At 44.0% G+C, this 21429-nt stretch overlaps 1 protein-coding gene across 1 annotated transcript in view; it reads right to left on the minus strand.

Annotated features, from left to right (window-relative positions):
• Window positions 1-21429, minus strand: part of VIPR1 (vasoactive intestinal peptide receptor 1) — a 75636-nt gene that overhangs the window by 6411 nt on the left and 47796 nt on the right. The window contains exons 6-10 of the mRNA XM_059483469.1: window positions 16597-16750; window positions 13564-13624; window positions 11211-11280; window positions 5369-5460; window positions 317-446 (exon numbers count right to left, since the gene is read on the minus strand). Coding sequence (XP_059339452.1) covers window positions 317-446; window positions 5369-5460; window positions 11211-11280; window positions 13564-13624; window positions 16597-16750 — 507 coding nt within the window. The remainder of the gene's footprint in view (window positions 1-316; window positions 447-5368; window positions 5461-11210; window positions 11281-13563; window positions 13625-16596; window positions 16751-21429) is intronic.

Here is a 21429-nt window from a genome sequence, read left to right on the forward strand (position 1 = left end):
CCCATCCACCCTGGCCTTGGACATGTCAGTGATACAAAAACAGAACTCAGTTGTTTATTTTTCTCCTTAAAGTATGAAAAAACACAGAGACATCAATGTAGACAGCAACATTTTCTTTTAATTTCCTAAAATGAGGGAAGATAATCTCCTTCTGGAAGGCAAAACATAAATTTATCTTTCATCCTGGCCAGGCTGGAGTGAGTAGATTTTCCACAAAGGTACAAGAGCAATATGGGGCATGTCCAGAAAAAAACCCCTGTACAGCTCTTTGCATTTCTCCCGGGTGACAAACCTGGTGACCCAAATGGTGGCTTACCTGGAATGACCCAACCACGAGCTCAAAGACCAGCTTCACTTCTGCTTTGAAATTGTCAGGGAAGAAAGCAAACATGATGTAGTGAATGCCAAAGAGAGGGATCAGCAGCAGAGTGGACTTGGCCAGCCTCCTGTTGGAAAGACAAACATGAGCCACCAGGGGAGAGGGAAGAGGGTAAGAGGCTGAGGAATCCTGCAGCTGAGCCCTGAAATAAACCCTGAAAATTTATTATTTCTCCCTGTCCCACAGACTGCAGATGGCTGGTGATCTCAGACCTGGTGGCACCATAAAATGTGACATTTTTATTCCCAGTAGCTCCACTGGAGGTATTTCTTTCTCCCTCCTCTCTTCTTCTCCGCCCACCAGAGATCTTTTTTTCATCTCCACAAGCTAAATCATCATCTACCAATGTCTTTGTTTGCCTGGGATTTCTGAAAATTACAGCTTCTGGGAGGAAAATGGTATGTTTAGCTGGGAATAATGACAGGCTACCGCACAATGAATGTCTCCAAAGGAGGGGGATGAACAGTATTAGTGCTTAATGGCATCATGCTGGGTAATCAGGGGTTTAATTAGGAAGAGATGATAATGTATTAAATGTAATCATTATTTGAAAAGTAGCTGGCAGAAAGAAAATGAAATCAAGGGTCTAAGGATGCTTGTGGGGGTTTTGTCTCCCTTGGTCACTCCTATCTTGTGATATCTCCTCCTCTCTCAGAGGCTTCTGGATGGAATAAATCTATGGGATTTGGAATAATATAATATTATTTTGGAATAATATAATAAAATAAATGGGATGTTGGAAATATTAATTTTTCCACCTGCAACCCCTCCACCTCCAAAGCCTTATTAGGCTCAGACCTCTCAGGCCATCTTCATTTATTTGGTGTCGCAGACATTTCTCCACAGAAATCCTTTCTTTCAGATTTCTGCGTCTTCAAGAAGCCAGAGGCCCCCAAAGAGAAGGTAAACAATTATTATCAGCTGCTGTAGAATGCAATAAGATTCACCTTGATTAACTCATTTTCTATGTTTATTATTAAAAGCCAATCATCAGTGCAAGATAAAAAACTGAATCCCTAAACACAACTTTGTTATAGAATTCTTTTCTATCTATTCTTAGCTAGCCTAGCTGCTCTGCAAAACCTCTCTCTATATTCTATTAGTATAACTATAATGTATTATATCATATATTAATAAATCAAGCCTTCTAATTCAAGAAACAAAATTCACCATCTCTCTCTCACCAGCAGCGACCCACACAGGTCGCTGTAATAATTTGGCACCTGCAGGAGCCTACTGGGAGGCTGATGTGGCAGCTCTGTGCAGAGGATGCTCATCCCTGTGCCTCCCAGAGCCCCTCTGTGGCTCTCCCTGGCTCTCCTCTCAACAATAAGGCTGTGATTGGAGGCTGTGGCTCATCCCAGCAAAATGAGGGCCGGCAGGGAGATGAGGAACTTTACAGGAGTTTGCCTTTCTCACATCCCTCACTAGCAGGCACATCCCTGCTCATGGGGATCCAAAATCAGAGTTCTCTGTGGAACATCAGCCTAGAGGAGGAGATGTGGTGCTACCTTTGTGTCCCACATTGACAGAGATGCTGTTTGCAACTTCCAGTGGGAAGAGAAAATTTCATCTGATCGTTGCAGACAATACTGGGCCCTTAATTACAATATTTTCCCTCCTGGCTGGACTGTGGTGATGAAAAGGACATAAATGACAAAACTTGAGCCTTCTCCTTCAATTTGCACACCTCACACCACTCTCCTGCTCCCAACACTGAGCTTCACCAGATACTGAGTTTTAGATTTTATTTTGCCATCAAGAAAAGGGCTCTGTGATTTTTTTTTTAAAGACTCCACCACGTAAACACTGCACACAGGAAAATCATCACCCAGTCCCAGTGTCATTTCTCCCAGGAAGCTCCAGCCTGGCTGTGCAGGAGGCAGAACTGCTTGGGGGATTGTCTGAAATTGGTTAAATCTGCTGGAAACCATGGATTCTCAAAACCTTCATTACTCTGATTCCCAGCACATCCCAGACCTTCACTCTCTGACTTGTCACACCTGGTGACAGGTAATTTTAGGAGAACATGTGTCCATTAACCTGCATGAACCTGCTCCTGTCCTTGGGACTGGGCAAGAGTGAACCAACATTTCAGTCATGCTCCTTGAAATCATAATGGAAAAGTTACTCAGAGGAATTTAATGACAATATTGATCCACAGACATGGACAGAATGGAGAGATGAATTTTGCTCCAGTTTTCTGTGGCAGAAGACAAATTCCATTTGCCTGAAATATTGCTGTCCCACTCTTGCGCATGTCCCTGTCATTTCCAGAAAACTGCTTGGGGAGACTTGTTTTTACAGCTTCCAGCACATGAAAGCCCAGTTCCCTGCCTGCAGCATTAATGAGGGAGTCAGCAGCACACCTGAACTTCCAGCCTGCAGCTAAGCTCAGACCTTATGGAGTTGAACAGTGCTGTCAGCAGGCTGTGTGTGTTAATAAACAATATAAAATACACATGAGAAGGAAGGAGAAATGCAAATGAGCTATCCAGGATGCTGTTAGTTTAAAACAGATTTATCTCAGATTTGGCAGGAGGAATGCACACAGAATCACAGAGTCATTTGGTTGGGAAAAGCCTCCCAGACCATTGAGTCCAACTGATCCCCACCTTGTCCCCAGCCCAGAGCTCTGAATGCCACCTCCAGGCCTTCCTTGGACACCTCCAGGGATGGGGAGCCCACAGCCTCCCTGGGCAGCCACTTCCAATGCTTCACAACCCTTCTGGTGAAGGAACTCCTCCTGATGTCCAACCTGAACATCTCCAGGCACAACTTGAGGCCATTTCCTCTCATCCTGTCACTTGTTGCCTGGGAGAAGAGCCTGATCCCCACATGGCTCCAACCTCCTTTCAGGGAGTTGTGGTGAGCAATAGGGTCACCCTGAGCCTCCTCTTCTCCAGGCTAAACACCCCCAGCTCCCTCAGCATTTCAGCAGCAGTTTTCTGCTAAGAACTGTTGGATCCTGCAGTCAAACCCCAGAAGTCTCCACAGATTTCTGCCTAAAAGTAAAAATCTTGGGACCACACTGAGAACTCACTTTGGTGGGATCTAAACTTAAATTTCAGACAATTAGTATTTGTTTTCCTTGGAAAGTGTGGTGTCTTGTACCTGCTGCACTGAATTCAGTCAACAGAGTTTTCCAGATGTGGCTGTTGGCCAGGTGCCATTGTAAAAGGGGACAAGTGTCCCATAGGTCCTATGTCCTGTGTGACAGGTCCATGCAAGGATTGGAAGTGTCCTAAAGCACCTAATGTGGATTGGAAACCTAAAATTTTAGGGCCAGGTTGGAAGGAGCAACCTGGGATAGAGGAAGGTGTCCCTACCCATGGCAGGAGGTTAGATGAGCTTTAAGGCCCCTCCCAACCCAAAATGTTGTGGGATTCTATAATTTTGTGAAGTGAACAACTGATTCACTCCCTAGGGGAACTGAGCCATCTTTGCAGGTGGTGAAGGAAGGTGAGGATCTGTGGATGTCAGGATCAGTTGTCCTTCAGCAGAAGCCCCTGTAGAGCAGGTCAGTGAGGGGAGCTCTGTGTTTTACCAAGACGCCCTACGTGTGTTTACAAGGCAAAAAGAGCTTTCCTGGCAGCTCCACCTCACTGGAAAATGTGTCCTGAACCCAAAGCCCAGCATGACCTCTGAGATAATCTGGGCACAACTCATCAGGTGCATGTTGGCAGCACTTTTGCTGAGGTGAACAGGAGCTGGCAGTGCCAGGACAATGCTCAGTACTAGAAATTATTTAAATATGCTAATTTAATCTATGCACCTGCTGTAAACCTGGGGTGTGAAGATAAAATTCCCAATTGGAAATCCAGAAGGGCAGGTGGTAGAAAGCACAGGGTCTGGTAATGTAGGTGTGTTGTGATGACAGAAAAATAGGTAATTGGCTTTGGTTGCTGCCAGGAAAATTAAAGTCAAAAACTGGCATTTCCTTTCATAAATCTGAGAATCTCTTGAGATAGATGAAATGAATAATTCACCATCACCAGAGAGAAAGTCTCAGTACTGTGGCTGGGCAGGATTTAAGGAACATATTGTTACTTTTTTCCATCCTGCAGGAAGATGAACTGAGATTCTTCAGGGTACCCAAAAGCACAGCTCCCTCAGAAGACAAAGATTTACAAGCAGCGACCATGCAGACACTGGACTCTTTTATTGAATTCTTTTCTAGGAAACATTTAATAAATATCAAGGATAGCTGAAAAGCAGAGCCAGAACAGTGGGAAGAGTAAAAAATAACCTGGTCTGGACTTTTATTTTATTTGTATTGAAGCCAGAATAAATCTATGCAGATAGACATTTCTTTCACTCCTAAAATACTGCAGCTGAGACCAGCCTTGGCCACTGAGAGAGATGTTGATCTCTCTTGCATGTTGTTCATTATATAAAGCCCCATTAAGGTCAACCTCATATCCTTGGAATAAAAGTATTAAGTCAAGTAAAACTTCTAAGCCAGTGATCTTTCTCAACAGAGAAGAGAAATGTATTGAGTTAATCCAATCTTGTTTAGAGATCTCTTTTAGGATGAGGAAAATTTGTCACAGATCCTACTGAATGGTAATTTTCTAGATCTCTTCTTTTTTAAAAATGAGGATCAGGAAAAAAAGGCTTTATACTGTGGAGAGCAACTTTTTGTTTTACATGAGGGTCTTTCTGCCTTCAGAATCAAATAAATATTAAATATTCAAAGAAAAATTATATTTGGCTTCATGATCATTATTATTACTCTCATTTCTTCATCATTAATCCCAGGAGAAATCCATCTCACCTGCCACAAACTGACATAAAACCTGACCAGCTCTTTTAGTAAATGCTCCATCTCCTGATTTCTAATCTGCTTTAAGCAATTAAAATTAATTGATTTTGATCAGTGCAGACAGATGCAATCATGAAACAAGATGCAATGAAGAATTATCAAGCAGTCAGGCAGGTTTCCCAAAAAACACTTTTAGGATAGGGTTGGGAAGGTCTGGGACTTACGAATATTGGCTGGTTTCGTTGTGCCCAACATCTGGGGAATGCAGCTTCTGGACTAAGATACGGATGATGCAGATGAAGAGGATGAAGTTCACCTGTGGAGATGGGAAGAGAGGGGTAAAACATCAGCATTCTCCTCCAGGGAAAAGAGCCCATCACTAGAGGAAAGCTCCTCTCACTGGAATGATTTTTGCCATGGAAGGAGCTGCCGTTTAACAAGCCATGAGCAGAGAGAGCCCCTTCTCTGGGGCAGGAAGCACATGGAAAACCGACACAGGATGATGGCATCTTGGGCCTGACATCAGCCTGCTTGGGACTTCGTGTCATACATCCCAAGTATGATGATGTCAAGCCCATAGAGCACAGCTTTGCACGACGTCCTGGAGCGCGCGCGGGAGGAGCCGCGCGCGGCGCCCGGCGGCTCGCCAGGCGGTGTAGCAGGCCCTGGGTCTAGAAGCCTAAAGATAGGAAATGCCAAGTCATGGTGAATGGGCTAAAAAGACCCCTTTCTGCCTTTTGGAACCCCTGTTTGTCTCTCTGTAACCCTGTAGGTCACTGGCAAGGTGGTGTAGCAGGCCCTGGGTCTGCAAGGGCCCTGTGGTGTGCAGAGACCTAAAGATAGGAAATGTCAAGAGTTGTGAATAGCCTAGAAAGACCCTTTTCTGCCTTTTGGAACCCCTGTTTATCTCTCTGTAAGCCTGTAGGTACCTTTCCTTTAACCCCTGCCATTGGGCCCTTTCTGATCCCCCTGTACCCTATATAAAGGGCTGGTTTAGCCTGGTTCTGGCAGAAGAGCTGTCACTGGAACCCTTCTCAGAAGAACCAATAAAGACATTGCTGTGGAACCCCACACGGCCTTCTCCTCTCTCTACCTGCACGACGTCCTGGAGCGCGCGGGAGGAGCCGCGTGTGGCGCCCGGTGGCTCACCAGGCGGTGTAGCAGGCCCGGGCTCTGCAAGGGCCCCGTGGCATGCAGAAGCCTGAAGGTAGGAAATGCCAAGTGGTGGCGAATGGGCTAGAAAGACCCTTTTTTGCCTTTTGGAACCCTTGTTTATCTCTCTATAACCCTGTAGGTGGCTCACCAGGCGGTGTAGCAGGCCCGGGCTCTGCAAGGGCCCCATGGCGTGCAGAAGCCTGAAGATAGGAAATGCCAAGTCGTGGTGAATGGGCTAGAAAGACCCCTTTTTGCCTTTTGGAACCCCTGTTTATCTCTCTGTAACCCTATAGGTCACTTTCCTTTAACCCCTGCCATTGGGCCCTTTCTGATCCCCCTGTACCCTATATAAAGGGCTGGTTTAGCCTGGTTCTGGCAGAAGAGCTGTCACTGGAACCCTTCTCAGAAGATTCAATAAAGACATCTCTGTGGAACTCCAAATGGCCTTCTCCTCTCTCTCCCTGCATCTGCCTGCTGTGGCACCCAGCAAGCTGAAGGGCTGAAATCACAAAGAGCTGACAGTCACTAAAGAGATGATCTCGCTTCAGCTTGTGTCCTAGGGTGATGTTATGACGCTTGTATCCCCATCCATGTGTTCTGGTTATGCTGGATATTATGTTCTGTGCCTTCAAGACTGGCTCTAAAGAGTGAATGTTTTGTTTTGGTTTCTTATCAGCTGCTCCCCCACGGCTGGTGGGACACACAGACAGGGCAGTACATAGTGCTGCTTTTGCTTTTTGCTTTGCTCTCACTCTTGCTTCTGCTTTGCTTCTGCTTGCTCTTGCTTCTGCTCATTAGCTAGTTTAGCTAAACAGTCCAAATTCCTTCCTGGACTGTTTTTCCTTTCCTTTTTTGGACCAAACCTGCTCCGGACTGGGACCTGGGAGCACCAAGAATTTGCACCTTGTGGCTGCTGCAGCTGCCCCAGTGCTGGAGGGACTGATAACAGAGTGACCACCACCAAGAAAGACTTTCTGAATTTGTCATCTTTTTCAGAGCAGTGACAGAGTGGTGCCATCCAGTATTGTTCATTTTGTGTGCTGGGGGTGCTGTGCCTGTTAAATAAACAGGTTCTTTCCACTCCTCTCCAAGGAATCCTTCCCAAACTGTTGGGGAGAGGGGCCCTGTGGGTTTGCTTTCTGGAAGGGTCCCCTTTGGAGATTCTCTCCCAAATTTGCCCTAAACCAGGACAGCTTGCTAAGGTTGCCTGTGGCTGAGAACTGCCTAGGAACTCAGACAGTCTCCCGAACAGGACTGTGCTATCTGGGACCCAGCAGCCTGCTGGGGACACCCTGAACCCAGCAAAGGCCGATTTAAGGCAGTGGCATAGGGCCATCTGCTGAGCGTGGTGAGCCAGGGAAACCAAACCAAACCAAACCAAACCAAACCAAACCAAACCAAACCAAACCAAAGCCAGTCAAAAATTGGCATTTCCTTTCATAAATGTGAGAATCTCTCTAGGCAGATGAAATGAATAATTCACCATCACCAGAGAGAATTTCTCAGTGCTATGGCTGGGCAGGATCCACTCCAGCAGGCCTCTGCTCAATCCTATTTGTTGCCATAGGATTTAGGTTTTATGTCTTTCAGATCCTGTACTGCTTTAGGGTATAGATCTAAAACTCCATAGCCTATCAGCTGCTGGTCTGCTGTTTTATTCAGATAAAACAATTCCTCTCTGGTCTGAAACTCAGGGACACCTGACTGTCTCAGGCCCTCAAAAGTATAAACAGAAGTGAGCAGACTGGGGATATATGACTTCATTACCTGAAGCTGTAATTGGAGGATTTGATGCCTTGGGTTTTAGGGTTTTTTTGGTGTTTTTTTTTTTTTTTATTTTTTCAGGTTCTGTGCTGCTTTAGTGTGTGGGTCTGGGTTTCATATTAGGGGATGGTGGGCTCTCTTCACAGTGTAGGCAGACAAAACAATTCCTTGTCTAGCTGGGGACCAAGGACATATGATCCAAATCTCAGGCCCAAGAGCATAAACAACGTGGGCTGAAGAGAGAAAAAGAAGGATGGGACTTTATGGGCTGGAGCTGTGGCTGGACAATTAACTCCAAAATACAAATGAGCCAGAACTTATAAAAATATGAGATCTTGTGACCAAGCCCTCTTTTGCTTCCATCTTGGAGCCATCTGGGCAGGGCCATGACTGTGGCTTCAGTACTGCCAGGGTGTGACTTTTGAAGGCTCTTCAGTAAATATCCTCTTTATTCCCCTTAACTCTGCCTAGCGTCCTTTCCAGCTGTTTAAGACATCAGTATAATCCCTGGTATGTAAATGGACCAAACTTGTAACTGTATAAAAAACTCATGACCATCATCCATCCTGGGTGTAGCCCCTCTCAGAGGTTTCTGACTGCCCAAGGTGAACCTTTGAAGGCCTTTAATAAATACCCACTTTTATTCTCTTAATGTTGTCTAGCCTCTGTTTCAGGAAGCCACTCCAAGGCATCATATTTGCCATGTTCTTTCTTGTGCAGCAAGGGACAGACCTCACCAAGGCAGCAGGGAATGTTCCCTCCTGGGATGTTAGACCAGAGCAGCCTGGCTGATACCCAGGTTTTAGATGGTTCTTTTCACCCCAGAATCTCACAGTGCCCCACCAATGTACTCAAGCAACGTGAACCTTATTTAATAGCAAAGGTGTAGAGCTAGGAATGGGAATGTCCTGATGGCACAAACTGAATGCAAATCTGCTTCTTTTAAGGTCCTCTCTGTTGAGTCATCCTGTTACTCATGCAACACAAACAGAAAAGCAATGACAGATTTCTGGGGACTTAGTTCAGCTACGGTTTGGCACACAACCTCTTTCTTTATCCTTTCATGGTCAGTGAATGTGCAAATGATTCTGGTTTTTAGAGGCTCAGCAGCTGGAAGGGATTGTGTTAAACCAGCCAATCTGATTCCCTGCAAAAATAGATGATAAGATTTCTTCCAGCAATTCCTACACTTATCACAACAATAGATGAATAAAACAGACTGAAGCCCATCTCTCAAACAGACACTTTTTTCAAAGCCTATGAGTGATTGGATATCCATTGCATTTCTTGGTTATGATGCACTGCTTAATCACTTCTTACCTACTTTGAGCAATTTATCACAGTTTCTGTTTGTATTTATTTCCTTAAAAAATGGTTTGTGTGTCTGATTTGGTGGGAAGTGAAATTTATTAGCCCGAAACCAGCATTATCTAGACCAACTACACTAATGATCATTGATAACACACAAGCTGCTGCAAGAAAGGCAAGAATGAAACAATTAAATTCTGACTGTGTTGGCTTGGAGAGGTCAAGAGCAGAGTGGAGTGTGTATATGGGCCTGGTATAACCTTGGAATTCCATGGCAGAAAATACAGGAATCAGGATATTGGAGAGTTGTTTAGATTACTTTTTATCCCTAGAATGTAATCAAAATAATCAATGTGTTCTCAGTGTTTAACACCTTGTACACAAGATATATCTCCTGAACCTTAAAGATCCTATAGATCTCGTGTATGTATTTCTTCCTTGTACACAAGATATATTTCATGTACCTTAAAGATCTTACAGATCTTGCATATGTATTTCTTCCTTACACTAAAATATCAGCTGTATTCCCATGGATTTGGAGGAAATGCTGCATTACCCCCTGGAGAAACCTGCTGTTCATCAGCCAGTGGCTATCATGCCCTTCATTTAGGAAAGATTTATAGGATATTTGCTAAAGGAAAATCAGGAACTGCTGGGTAAATTCTGTTTGGCAATGAGGAAAAGATTTATTGTCCGAAAGAAAATACAGACCCATTGATCTGAGGAGAATAAAAAGGTGTGTTTTTTGACTGAAAGCTTATCTCAGGCAAGGGAAAATGCTATCTATAGCTTTCCAGGATGATATACATATTTGGAGATGTGTCATCTAAGTACTATATTTCTTTCCAGCGAGGTAAACAGAGCAAGATGTCATTACTGAAACTTTCAGTCTGGAATTCCTGCATGATAAATGCTACAGAAAAACAGAAAAAAGTCTTCTTGTAAAAGTCATAATGTACATGGAATAAGATGGATGTCTAAGGAAAGATTTCTGTTTAAAAGAGATATATTTGATTTGATTTCGGTTGCATTTTCTTTTTTGCTTCCCTTCCCACATTGTTAACTTCATTTAAGAAAACTCAAAACTAAGTTTAACTCCAGTTCATTTGATCTTAAGGCTTGGAACCATGCCCAACAGAGCAATGTTCAACAAGGATGGAAGGACCCAGAGATCCTGAGAAGTGTCCTGGTTCCTATGGTCAGGATTGATCATATCCAGAGAATGAAAATAAAACACTTCTGTTGATTTTTCTGGAAATTAGCCAAATTTCCTCAGAACTTACTCCAAAAATACACAGCTGGAATGCAACTCTGTACTGCATGAAAGAGGCAAATTCCTGAGGGAATTCATCTACTCCCTTTTTATCTAAGTGGAAATTCATGGTAGGACTCATGTTAATTTGTAGTGTTGACATCTACAACTGAACAAGTCATCCTGGTCAGCTCAGAGAAACAGAACCCCTCCTAGAATGGGTCATCTGGTGGAATTCACTGATTCCTGGGGCAAAATGAGCTTTTCCTGGATGTCCAACCACATTTCTCCATCTCTCCATGGTCGCCACCCCACCAAGGAGATGGAGGTGGTCAAAGCTACATCAAATGAGCTCCACCCTGGTGGACTGGCCCTTCAAATTCCTCCTGCGGTCAATGCTGCAGGTAAGGGTGCTTATCTACAGGAGGAATTTCCTCATCTTAAAGCAGACGTTCATTGTACAGTGTGATTTTACCTGGCAGTGCATTTTCCATGGGCATTTAAGGACATTTCTCAACACCCCTTCACCCCTCCCCAGTTAGGACTAAAGATGGCTTTGCAGCCAGCAGAATGTGCTGATACTTTACCAAAATAGACACCAAAATAGGAGTTTTAATGATCCACCAGAATGGGGATTCCACTATTTCCTCCCAGCACCTAAAAAGAAACAAAGCCAGACTTAAAACATCAAGCACAACAAGCAAGCAGGTCTGTAGCTTTCTCTTTTTTCCCTAAAAGCTCAGTTTTGCTAGTCTGGGTTGTGAAGAGGACTAAACCTTGTGTATGGACTGGGAATTGCCAAAACTTGCTGTGAGCACTGGTAGGTACCAAATATCCCAGAAGTAATGTCAATTTTTTTCCTCTTGGCCATAAAATGGGCTGGAGGATGTTAGGCAGGATGGATATGGGGGTGGATGGTGATTTTTCTTAATTTCTCCTACACTGAGCTCTGCTGCAGGGAAATTCTATGGAAGCCATGAAAATCTATCAAAATCTATGAAAAGATTCACCAGGGCTCTCCACCATTCTGGATGGAGGGGGTTTGATAAGCACAGAGCAATTGGCACCAGCAGAAAAAAAAAAAAAAACAAAAAACCATCACATCCTTCTGAAAAAAATACCAGCCAGTGGTGGGGTTATTCCCATAAATCCAGCAAGCTGCACCTGAGCTATGGATGGGGTTAGAAGAGTTAAAAAAGGGTCTTCATTTCATCCTGAAGCCAGAGCTGTCTGCACACACCACCCCTCACCTGGGACTGCATTTTAAAGCCAAGGAGGAAATGAGAGGAAAGGACTGACATGGAAATGACTGATATTGCTTGGGACACCTTTATCTGCACAGCCAGGTGACAGAAGGTGCATTTTTAGGAAAGCATTCATGGAAATTGGGCTGCTTTCATGTAAGAATGAATTAGTGGTGCCTACTGCAGACAATTTCACCCAGATTCAGCTCCTCTAATTCCAAATATTGGCAGGGAAGGCAGGAGGAGATGAAGAGAGGCACTTTTAGGGCACAGTTCCTCAGACCTATATTAAGCATCAACTTTAGGGTGATAAAAATTGCACTCTGTGGACTACACTGACTGAATCTGCCCTAACTCTGCAGGGAGATGGAGCAAATTTCTCACATACAGATGCTTCCAGTTAGGTGTGTGCTGCCCTTTCATTTAGAATTAAAGTGGCCCTAATTTTGTCTAGTGCACTTCATTTTTGAAATAAATTGAGACAGCCTGAATGAAGGTCACTTGCACTTGGAGTTAGAATGTTTAAATAAAGTCTCAGTGTTATTTAATAAATCTTACCTAATTAGAGTTTATTTCCTGTAATTTTTCTCTCCAGATAATGAAAAAAAAATCTGTGTAAGGTATTAATACATTCTGTAAATTCATGCTCTGTTTTACTCAGCACAAAAATGTAGGGCTTTAAAGCCCCCAGAAAATGCAAAGAATTCTGTATTTTTATTAAGAATTTTTGGAGCTTAACAGGAATATATAGCAAGAAAAACTGGTATCCAGAATGGTTAAATGCTCCTGTCTCTGTCTCATTGTAGAGGCTATTTATTAACAGAGTAAATAAGGTCAGCTTTATGCAGATAGAGTGAAACCATAAAGGAAGTGAGCTGCCCTCAGGAAATGTGCTGGTGTGACTATAAATCAAAAATGCAGTGAGAAATCTGAGCTGCTTCTTGTAGTGAAAAAGGGGCAAATCAGGACACATTTGGAGGGGAAGAATACATGGGAGAAAATGTATTTAACTCCAGGATGCAAATGCAAGAAGTGAGGGAATGCACACTGAGGACAGAATCAGCACTTGATTCTGCCTCTCTCTGGGGTGTTTTCCTATAAACCCCTTTCCAATTACTGCACTCTATCTGCTTGAATAAAAGCAAGAATGAGGATTTCGGGATCAAATCCTCTTTACTTGCACATATCCTTGGATAACTGTGGTGTCTCATTTTCTTAGCTGCACTCTATCTGCTTCTTATACAAAATATCAAAGGCTGCTGCTAAGTTAAAAAGGATGAAGAATAGATCCTAAAATCCGCTTGAGAAAAAAGAGGGAAAAAAGAATTTTTAGCCTTTTCCTGTGGGAGAGAATTGGGTGTGTTTATAAATTCCCTGCATGTTTAGGGTCAATTCTGCAAAGCTCTGCTCTGAGCATGGGGCCAAATGCAGCCATCAAGGTCTGCTGACAAATTCCCTGCAAATATCCTGGTCAAGGCACTGGGAAGTAAAGAGGGGGAGTGATTGACTTAAAATGACATTTCAGGGAGACCTTGGAGAGTTTCCTGGCTCCTGGTGGCAGAGGAGAGGTGCCACTGCTGTTTTTTGGGTTGCTAAGGCTGCAGGACTTTCCTTGGCCATTTAAAGGATTTATAAAGAAAAATATAACTGATATAATTTCCTTATAAAGGAAATATAGCTGAGTGCACAGGCTTACCCAACATCGAAAAAGTAAATCCTGACAATTGTCCAGGCAGTGATGAACACAGAGGGGGCACCTGAGGAGAGAAGAGATGGTGCTGCTGTCAGAAACCATGATCAAAAGGTTCCCTGATTTCATTGCCAGATTATTTAAAATCTGCCTCTTTTCTCAGGGCTGCTCTCCCTCCCTCTGCACCTCTCCTGAGTGACTGAGGGGTGCCTTCCCTCAGGGGTGGGGAAATACTTCACATTTTCAACCCTCACACGCCAAACTGCCATCGCTGCCTTTCCCTCCCTGTGGCCATGCAAGATCAGCTCTCTGGAACTGCTCCCAGCACGCTGAAATTCCTGTTGAAGTGCCTGGAAAAACCTTCCAGGGGTGAAATGCAAGGAACAGGGGTCACTTGAGCCACCTACAGTGTGGACACCTGTGCCTGAGGAGGTCACCACAGGTTCTTTTCAGCATCAAGGAGCAGAATTGTGTGTTTCTCACACACAGGTCATCCAGCTACATTAAATGCTTGATTTAGAACAATAAAAATGAAATATCCCTGGACTCTTTTGCCCTGTAAGGGAGCCTGGAGTGCCAAATTCACAGGTGAAGCTGCCTCTGCTCCTCACTCCATGATCTGCCACATTTGGGTGTTTTTGTCCCATCCTTGTGCTGGCTCTTTTCTCTCTCTTATCTTTGACTGGATTTAGGTTGGAAATACTCCAGGAAAGACATGTCTCTTTGCTCTGTGTTACTCACAGATTGTGTACACGTTATTACCAGTGATTTCCAAGTGCAATGGTACTAAAACCAGTAAAAACTCTAATTAGTGCATCCAAATTATTAATTCATGCATAATCCATTCCAGACCCATCCCTGATGCTCTTGAAAACGATGGATGACTGAAAGGCCAAAATATCCCTCAAGCACTTGCCATGTTCTGGAATTGCCCTTTTGCACCCAAGCAACCTCAGGACACATTAGGAGAGCAAGAAATTTCCTTTGATTTAAATCATTACCTTCATGCATTTTTCTTTAAAACCTGCCAGCTCTCCAGTGCTGAAATAAAGAATATCTGGAGCACGAGGTGAGTTTAACAAAGGTCTGACCTGGGAAACTGAAACGAGACCTGCTGCCATCATCCCTCCTTCTGCCCAGGGCATGGAGAATCATCTCTGCTTTGCAGTGTGAAGCCAAGCATAGCTCCTGCCACTTTCAATGGAAGTTACTCCATGGATAATTGAGCAAATCCTGAGTCCTGGCATGTCCCTGGACATGGCACAATTTTATTTTACCTTTTCTTCTCAATATTCTTCCTTGCTCTAATTATTTCTGCTTCAGCTATTGAGAGCAGGCAGTAGAAAGTTATTTGCTTACTTAAACATAAATCTTCAACTACATGGTATGAAAAGGGAAAAAAAATCTGTTTCCTTTTTGGAGAAATAAAAGAAGTTGATCTGGTAGGATTAATTTGCATAAGTCAGCAATTCAGTGGTGAGTTGCTTTGTGAAGAGCTTAATTCTCTCTTCCTTACCATTTTTCTAATTTTATTTTGCTATTTTATTTTATTTTATTTGAATTTTTAAATTTTTTAAAATTTTATTTTATTTAATTTTTTTATTTTCCTTATATGATTTTAGTTTAATTTTATTTGATGTGTTTAAGACTGGATTTGCATTAAGCTGGAGAAATCACCAATGCAGTGAGCAGAAGGTTATCAGCATTAGCACACAGGTGATGGGATCTTAGGGCAGCTGGCTGGCCTGAATTCAGTGTCAGGTTCAATCCAGTTCTACTTTGCTGGGATCCATCCTTACAACTTAAGATCAATCCATGATATCAAATTTGGAATTCTTTCCCAATATCCAATCTAAACCTACTCTCTGTCAGTTTGAAGCCATTCCCTGTGTCCTGTCCCTCCATCCCTTGTCCCCAGTCCCTCTCCAGCTCTCCTGGAGCCCCTCCAGGCCCTGCCAGGGGCTCTGAGCTCTCCCTGGAGCTTCTCCTCTCCAGGTGAACATTCCCAGCTCTCCCAGCCTGGCTCCAGCCCCTGGAGCAGCTCCATGACCTCCTCTGGAGTTGCTCCACAACCTTCTTTTTTGGGGACACCATGGCCGGCTGCATCTCTGCAGGTGATCTCAGATGAGGAGAGCACAGGGACAGAATCACCTCCCTCAACCTGCTGGTCACGTTTCTTTTGATGCAGCCCAGGACTCAGTTGGGTTTTTGGGCACTTTTTGAACTCGTGTCCAAACTCTCACCCACCAACCGTCCCAAATCCTTCTTGCGACTTAGAGGGGCTGAGTGCTGCCTACAACATCTGTGCTAGGGTGATGTTATGATGCTGTATCCCCATTCCTGTGTTCTGTTTATGCTGGATATCATGTTCTGTGCCTTCAAGATTGGCTCTGAAGAGTGAAATTTTTTTTTTTTGGTTTTGCTATCAGCTGCTCCCCCACAGCTGGAGGGGCACACAGGGCAGTACATGATGCTGCTTTTGCTTTTTGCTTTGCTTTTCACTTTGCTATTGCTCCTGTTTTTGCTTCTGCTCATTAGTTAGTTCAGCTAGGCAGTCTAAATTTTCCCTGGACTGTTTTTCCTTTCCTTTCTTTGGACCAACTGGAACCTGCTCCGGGCTGGGCCCTGGGAACACCGAGAGTTTGCACCTTGTGGCCTACCCGGGGCCTACTCTGGGCAGCAGCTGCCCCAGTGCCTGAGGGACTGATAACAGAGCGACCATCCCCAGAGAGACACTCTGAATTTGTCATTCTTTTCCAGAGTGGTGTCACCGGGTACTGTTCATTCTGTATGCTGGGGGTGCTGTGCCTGTTAAATAAACAGGTTCTTTCCACTTCTCTCTGAGGAATCCTTCCCAAACTGCTGGGGAGAGGGGCCGTGTGGGTTTGCTTGCTGGAGGGGCCCCCTTTTGGAGATTTCCTCCCAAATTTGCCCTAAACCAGGACAACACCTCTGCCCCACCTGAGTGCCCAGGTATCTGTGCTAAATTCCTGCTAAAATCACCAGTGAAGATCCCCTCCTGGAGGAGGAGCCACGCACCCCAGCCGATCAGGATGTACCACCAGAAGTATTTCCTCTCCGAGAAGAAGGAGATGACCAGCAGGGTGTGAAGGTACAACCCCTCCACCAGCAGCCAGAAGAAGTTGGCCATGACACAGTACTGGAAGAAAACCATCATGGCCTTGCAGCCCACCTGGAAGAGAAGAAATGAGCAGTGGTGAACTGCTGGAGCCCTGGGTGCTGAGAATTTCAGATTTCTGTGCTGCCAGGCACTGACCCCCAAGAGAACACTGCACTGACCTGAGGCCGTGGAGAAGCTTCCAAAATGGAATGACAGAACTGGGATTGTGGGTGTGGAGTTTGAGTAGAAGTGTGTGATACCACAGGGTGGAAAACTTAAGAGTTGAATGTTTTAGAATATAGTGATAGATATAAAGCAAAATGGAGGTTTTAAAGCAGAAACTGGTCCTTCTTCACCTTCTTCTTCATGAGCTTAAGTAGTATTGTGTAATTAGATAAAAAAATCTGCATTACAGACCATGAGTAGTTAGTTTTTAAGTTAAAAGTAAAAATAACTTGTGTCATTTCTTGATTAGACAATTTATACTTAAAAATATAATAAAAAAGATACAGCTCCATTTTTAACTCATTAGAAATAAGTACTATTAAACTCACACTTTATGATACTGTAATGTAAATAAGAACTAATAAACATCTGAGTCCAAACAAGAAATGCCATCTCACACATTTAATCCCAACCTTAACAAAAAAACCCCCAAAAAACCGAAACCAAGACCAAACCAAAACAAAAAACCAACAACAAAAGTAAAAAAATCCACATAGTGGTGCCCTGTGTTAGGAACAGCAGCACATTCCCACAAGAAAGAAATTTCCACCAAATTACCAGTGACCCTTGCTCTGGGTGTATCTTTGGGGTTGCTTTGTGCAGCACCTGAACTCCTTATGGAATGAATTCTCTGGTGAAAAGTCTACAAGAAGTTGCTCCTCTTTAGGATAAGAAGGACTGGGATATGTGTTTTTAAAATAAAGGATAGGCAGGAGAAGCAGGGCAAGCACACAAAAGCACGCAGAGGTTTTATTGCTCTGGAAGGGGAGAGATTTGAAAAGGGAAGGTGAATTGTTTACCTTCAGGAAATGAATAATTAAACACAGTAACTTGCTGTGTGGAGATTTCACTGCAGCTCAGGTAATGGGAACAGTTCCCTTAGCAAATAAATAAATACAAACAGAAATTTCTGACACTTAAGGGCAATTTCTGACACTTGGCACACACTGCATCATTACACATCCTCGAGGCTGGCTCAGCAATTGCCCTGCTGCTTTCAGTGGGTCTGCCTGGGTGGCACCCTGCATTTTCTGGGGCAAGAGTTTGCTCAATCTCTGGTTGGTGGCACTTCCCTGGTGTCCTGCACGTGTAGCATGTTTAATTTAGAGCAACAATTTTAATTTAGAGCACCAGTGACAAGACCCCATTTTCCCCTCTACTCCTCCCCTGCTGAAAGCAGTTGCTACAAAACACTGGTTAAAAGAAGTGTGGGAAGAGTATTTTTCAATGCCACGTGTTTTGGGAGGAACTGTCCCCACCCCCACCCCTAAACCCACCAGTGTTTGGCCCTGGGGACCTTGCTGGGCTCCTGATAACCATCTGGAAGGTAAACTCCCTCCCAACTCAGAATATTCTGTGCGTGACTTCAGGGGCTGCCAGGGAGGGAAGGTGGCACAGGGCTGGGCTGGCAAGGCTGGGGATGCAGCAACCTCATCCCAATGGCATCACTGTGGCATTCACATTTTCTGAAAATCTTTTCACCCAGGATTCTTCTTCTGGGAAGCTGAGAAGCCTCAGAGAAAAGGAAAACAATTCTTATCTTAAGGAAAACTTATCTTATCTTAGGAAAACAATTTGCTTCTCCTGTGTTTTGCTCCTTTGGAATGTGTTTGGAGATTGTTCACCCACAGGTGATTGTTCCATTGGATTCTGCTGTGAGTTGTTTTCACTCTTTGGGCAATCAGGGCCAAGCTGTGTTGGGACTCTGGAAAGACTCAGGAGTTTTAATTATTATCTTTTTAGCCTTTTGTAAGCATCCTTTCTGTATTCTTTAGTATAGTTTAGTATAGCATTCTTTAATATATTATAGTATTATAAAATAATAAATTAGCCTTCTGAGAACATGGAGTCAAATGCATCATTCCTCCCTTTGTTGTGGATCCCAGCAAATACAACACATCCCCACACCCTTGGTTTCTCCCTGATATTGTGTGCACGTGGCTGTGTGACACTGCCACCCCTCCTTCCTTTTCCCCAAAGCTTGCTTGGTGTGTCTGCAGCCAGCAGGGATCTGTGTGTGAGTGAATTCCTTCATGGTTTCACTTTTTGTGGGTGTTTGGCCCTAATTCAGCAGCTCCCAGGTGAGACATTGTTGGAACCCAGGACATTCCTCTGGCTGCCCTGGATGGCTCAAGACACTGGCAAGGGGCTCAGAGCCCTTGGCACGGAGTCACAAACACCTGTGCCTTTGATTTTAGCCCATGGAAACAATTACCAACTTTGTGTGAGGATTTACAAGCCACAAGGGTTTGAGTAGAATGATAGTGAATTTGTCACAGGGTGAAAAAGTAGAATTTTGGGGATTTAGAATGGGGATTCAAGAGGCAAGATGGAGGAACCTGAGCATGTCCTGTTCTTCTCCTTCTTGGCCTCCATCTTCTGCTGTGATGGTGACACTTTTGGATTGGTTTAGAGTAGAGACAGACTGTCTAACATAGGTGATAGGTATTGGAAAATTAGTGTAAATAAAGTACAGGTAGTTTTTAGTATAAAAAGCCAACACCACCCCAAGGGTGGTCACTGTGTCACAACCCGACCTGCTGGACAGATCTCAGCAGGTCAGAGAAAGAATGTCATAGATAAGAGAAAATAAACAACCTTGAAAAGCAAAGCCAAAGAACCTTGGTTGTGGGGCTGGGAAAAAAGACTTTTTAATACCTCAGGAGCCATTTCAAGCACACAAAACCCGGGAAGACACGAGGTTTGAGGGGGCAGATCTGATGCATCTCAACCACCTGCATGTAAAACAAGGATTTCCTTTGGGGACTGTGCACCAGGGGATCACTTCTGGATGGTTGCACTGAGCTCATGGCAGAGGCAGGAGCACAGCACAAGGGAAGGCTGCTCACAAGCAGTGCACGTGCTTTCTGCCCAGCAGGAAGGGAAAGGAAATCCCTCAGGAAGGGATTTCCAGCCTGACTTTGCAGAGCTATTGCTGCACAGACAGAAAGCTGTGCTGAACTCAAGCTGTGGCAGCAGAAATTGCAGATCCAAAGCCATTCCCTCTTCTCCCAGCACTGGCAAACATCAATTTTGTGGCAGTCTCTGGCCCTAATTCCTCCCTTAAAGGGGTGGTGACTTGTCACAAAAGCTGAGGTGGATCATGGTTAGCAGTTGGATCTGATCATACCCTAGGTCTGTCCAACCTTAATAATTCTATAATTTAAATTAATTAATTTATTTTATTGTTTTATTTTTCCATGCACATGGGCAGCAGCTGGGTTTTGGCAACTTCTTCTTCTCTTCCTGGGTAGCAGATCAATTCTTTACTCCTGGCTGAGGGATATTTGCTTATTTGAGCAGTTCCTACCATTCTTGGAATTTTTGGTTTTACCTGGAGAAAAGACCTTTTTGTGCAGCATTTTGAGTGCATGGCAGTAATGCCTTGCAGCCAGGGATCCCCTGTGGCACTGGAAGAGAGCTGGATGCACTGTCCTCTCCTTAAAATTAAATAATGACATTTTTCCACTGTCTGGGCTTGCTAGTGCTGCCAAAAGTGGGTAAGTTTAAAGCAGATTTCCATGAGAGTTGCAGTTTTATTGTTGATGATCCCATTGATCCTTTTTGACAGTGGCACATTTGGAAAACAGCCCTTCCTGGCTTTTGGAGACCTTATTCCATGCAGCACTTGGTAATGGGTCTCCACCTTCCTGATTGATTAAATTCAGCCTCAGAGAGGCTGGTTTAATGCTGGGGAATAAAATCCTCCTTTATGTAAGATATCTTACCCTTTAGATGACAGGCACAGGGCAGAGATGAGCCATTACATCTCTAGAATTTATTTTTTTCCATAAAGAGCAGAGCTCACGATGTGTCACTGTTGAAAGACTAACATGGGCTATTTTTAGAGAAGACATTTTCAAGAGAAAAAGCTGAATTACATCACTGCTTTTGCTACTCTCTCTTCTCCCACAGGCTCATTTACAGATTATTTCCTTGCCTTTCCTCAGGGACCTTGCTCTGCTCGTGTCCACAGCAGATGTGGCAGTGAGATGGTTTTTCCCTTGGTTTTGTGGCTCCTCTCTTGTTCATCTCTTTAGAGCTGCATTAGGGATGTGTCATTTGCTTTTCCCATGAAAATCCTTCCCTTTCCACGTGTGTTTCCAGTGGCTGAACTTCAGGGAGGGCTCTGCCTCCAGCCAACAGGCACTGGGCTCTTGACTCCTCCTGACAAACTCTTGGAGCCCAACACTTTTGTGCTTCTCTGCAGATTCCTCAGAGCCAATAAGAAAATTTAATTTTTAATATTGTAAAAGAAAAGATTATTTCTATTGTAAAAAAAAAAAAAAAAAAAAAGATGATTTGCTTGAGGATGGGGTCTGTCTTAGACCTGCTCAAGGGCTTTCAAGAGGAAGAACCAAAGAGAAGGGACACAAGGGTGGGGACAAGAAGGCTGAGAGACAACCCTGCCAGGCTTTTTCCTTGTGCCCATATTTTACTTTTGGATAATGTTAGCCCTGAGAAAAATATCTTTCTTTTCATTTTTTAGGTGAGTCAGCTGGTCACTACATCAGTTTTATGACCCA

The sequence above is a fragment of the Ammospiza nelsoni genome, chromosome 1 (assembly GCF_027579445.1).
Source record: "Ammospiza nelsoni isolate bAmmNel1 chromosome 1, bAmmNel1.pri, whole genome shotgun sequence".
Lineage (NCBI taxonomy): Eukaryota > Metazoa > Chordata > Aves > Passeriformes > Passerellidae > Ammospiza > Ammospiza nelsoni.